Source organism: Sinocyclocheilus rhinocerous, unplaced genomic scaffold (assembly GCF_001515625.1).
Source record: "Sinocyclocheilus rhinocerous isolate Xijiao unplaced genomic scaffold, SAMN03320098_v1.1 scaffold677, whole genome shotgun sequence".
Classification (NCBI taxonomy): domain Eukaryota; kingdom Metazoa; phylum Chordata; class Actinopteri; order Cypriniformes; family Cyprinidae; genus Sinocyclocheilus; species Sinocyclocheilus rhinocerous.
This window is the reverse complement of record NW_015633185.1, coordinates 1,075,493-1,077,895: the sequence shown is the minus strand read 5'-3', so window position 1 is coordinate 1,077,895 and position 2,403 is coordinate 1,075,493. Positions and strand designations below refer to the sequence as shown.

Below are 2,403 nucleotides of genomic sequence, written 5' to 3'. Positions count from 1 at the left end.
GATCGGCCACCTGCAGGATCCTCACATGCGATAGCTTAGTAGCCGGGACAACTTCTTTATGTTTACAGACGTGACGTAATGACGCAGTGCCATGCTCGAATTTCCCGCGAAAACCTACCTGTACCACTCAAATTAGAAAACATTATTATAAGCTTACCGTTGTAAATCGGGCTAAAGTAAGGCGATAGTTTCGAACACTGGCTGGTTATGTACTTGCTCAAATATTTATTTCGGATCATTTTTAACCAAAAAAAAGTTACGGACTGCAGCTTTAAATTACACAGACAAATTTAATTCTCTAATGGGACCAAAGGGGAGCGTGGAATTGAACTGTAACGCAGTTACGCCATCTATCGGACAAATGCTAAAACAGGTTCCCTCAAGAACAAAATAACTCCTATATACTTTAAATATACTTTTAACTCCAATAGTGAATATTAGTTCACAATATTAAGTATTTATAGTACTAACTGATATAATATTAGTGAGTTTTATCTACATTATGTGTGGTTTATTGGTTTGGCTGCTTATTTTTGTGTGGAACGTTAGTCGCAGATCTTGTTTCACCCGAGGCTCTGTTTCAGATGAACAGACGCCCGCACATGATTCCGACACCTATAGCTTTGTATGCACATGTGAGTTTGACAGATGGCTGCAAATTCAGAGAAAAAATCGAAAACAAACCGTGAGGTCGTGTTGGGCTTCTTAGAGGAGGCAGAATCATGGCAGCTTCTTAGTAACCAGTTTCCAAGTAAAGTCGGAGGGAGACCTTCGTGGTTGAGCCAGGTGGATTTGCCAACTGTGTCCGAGTTACAATGCGAGAAGTGTAAACTTCCAGCAGTGTTTCTTCTGCAGGTCTACGCACCAATAACGGAATATGATCAATGTTTTCACAGAACACTATTTGTGTTCTGCTGCAAGACACCAGCCTGCTATATTAGAAATGACAACAAGTGTTTTAAAGGTAACTCATACGCTGTCATACTATTTTGAACAGAGTCTACTGTTTTGTATGTATTAATATTTTAATTATATATTTACACATTTTGATTAAAGAATTTTTTTACTTATACCCTCATGACGTTCCAAACGCCTATGACTTACTTCTGATTGAACATGATTGAAGATGCTGGTAACCAAACAGTTTTGATTCCATTGTATGGACAAAAGTACAATAGAAGTCCATGGGAACCAAAACTGGTTACCAGCATTCTTCGAAAGCTCTGCTTGTACGAAAGAAAGTCATACAGGTTTTAATTGAAGCTCATAGTGCAAGCCTTGCTCTAATGTCACAGTATTCTGTACTATTCCCCATTCCCAGTGTTCAGATGTCAGCTGCCAAGGAAAAATGACTTTTACCCTTTTGATCCTCCTCCTGATGAGAAGCCAGAGCACCTAGTGAATGATCATCAGGTTCTAGGCTCTGGGCTCAAACTGTGCAGGCTGTGCGGTTGTCTGGGACAGAAAGCCTGTTCTCGATGTCACTCTGTCACATACTGCTGTAAAGAGCATCAGACCATAGACTGGAAACACGGTCACAAGAAAGAATGTTCAAATGAGTGTAAGTGAATGCAGATTAGGACAATTTCTGCATTATTTCAACCAAGATCTAACATTAGCTTTAATCTATACCAGGGGTCTCCAAACTCGGTCCTGGAGGGCTACAGTCCTTCTGAGTTTAGCTCCAACCCCAATTAAACACACCTGAATCAGCTAATCAAGGTATTACTAGGCAAACTTGACATTTCCAGGCAGGTGTGTTGAGGCAAGTTGGAGCTAAACTCTGCAGGACTGTGACCCTCCAGACACCCCTGATCTATACGCATGTTGTCTTCATATCTGAATCCACAGCTTCTCAAAGCTCAGAGGAGCTCAATTCATTTCTCTTTCCTGAGTGGGAGTTGGTTACCGACCCGGAAGAGCTTCCAGCAAAAGATGAGGAATGCCATGAAGGCCACAGACTGGATCAGGAGAGCATGGCTTGCTTAAATAATGGTATACCTTTCAAATCAGATTCAGCAGCTTGATATATCCACGTCTTGACAAGGATTGACCATTCACACTGTTTATTTACCCTCTCAGGTTTGGAGGACAGTGAACTAGAAAGTATGGCCCATCATGAAACACAAGACTCTAAAGCGTTTCAGAAGTTCAAGAAGCGCTTTGCTAATGAACCACAACAGGTCAGTTACAAAGTCACTGTCTGAAGAGCAAATGCTGCACATGGCTTTTGTGTGCTGTGGGGTTCAACAGCTGTGACTGTATATGTATTTTTAAGGTTTTGCGGTATTGCAAAGGAGGATCTCCACTTTGGGTGTCAGCTGAACATGTGCCATGTGAGGAGGATGTTCCAGAATGTCCATGTGGTGCAAAACGTCTGTTTGAATTTCAGGTAATGTAAAG

At 41.4% G+C, this 2,403-nt stretch overlaps 1 protein-coding gene across 1 annotated transcript in view; it reads left to right on the top strand.

The window, feature by feature from the left end:
- Positions 1 to 556: 556 nt before the first annotated feature.
- The window catches only part of LOC107743527 (programmed cell death protein 2-like), a 4,206-nt gene continuing 2,359 nt past the window's right edge, over positions 557 to 2,403 (top strand). The window contains exons 1-5 of the mRNA XM_016556791.1: positions 557 to 964; positions 1,322 to 1,561; positions 1,852 to 1,995; positions 2,083 to 2,183; positions 2,279 to 2,392. Of these exons, the coding sequence (XP_016412277.1) occupies positions 649 to 964; positions 1,322 to 1,561; positions 1,852 to 1,995; positions 2,083 to 2,183; positions 2,279 to 2,392 (915 nt within the window). The 5' untranslated portion in view covers positions 557 to 648. The remainder of the gene's footprint in view (positions 965 to 1,321; positions 1,562 to 1,851; positions 1,996 to 2,082; positions 2,184 to 2,278; positions 2,393 to 2,403) is intronic.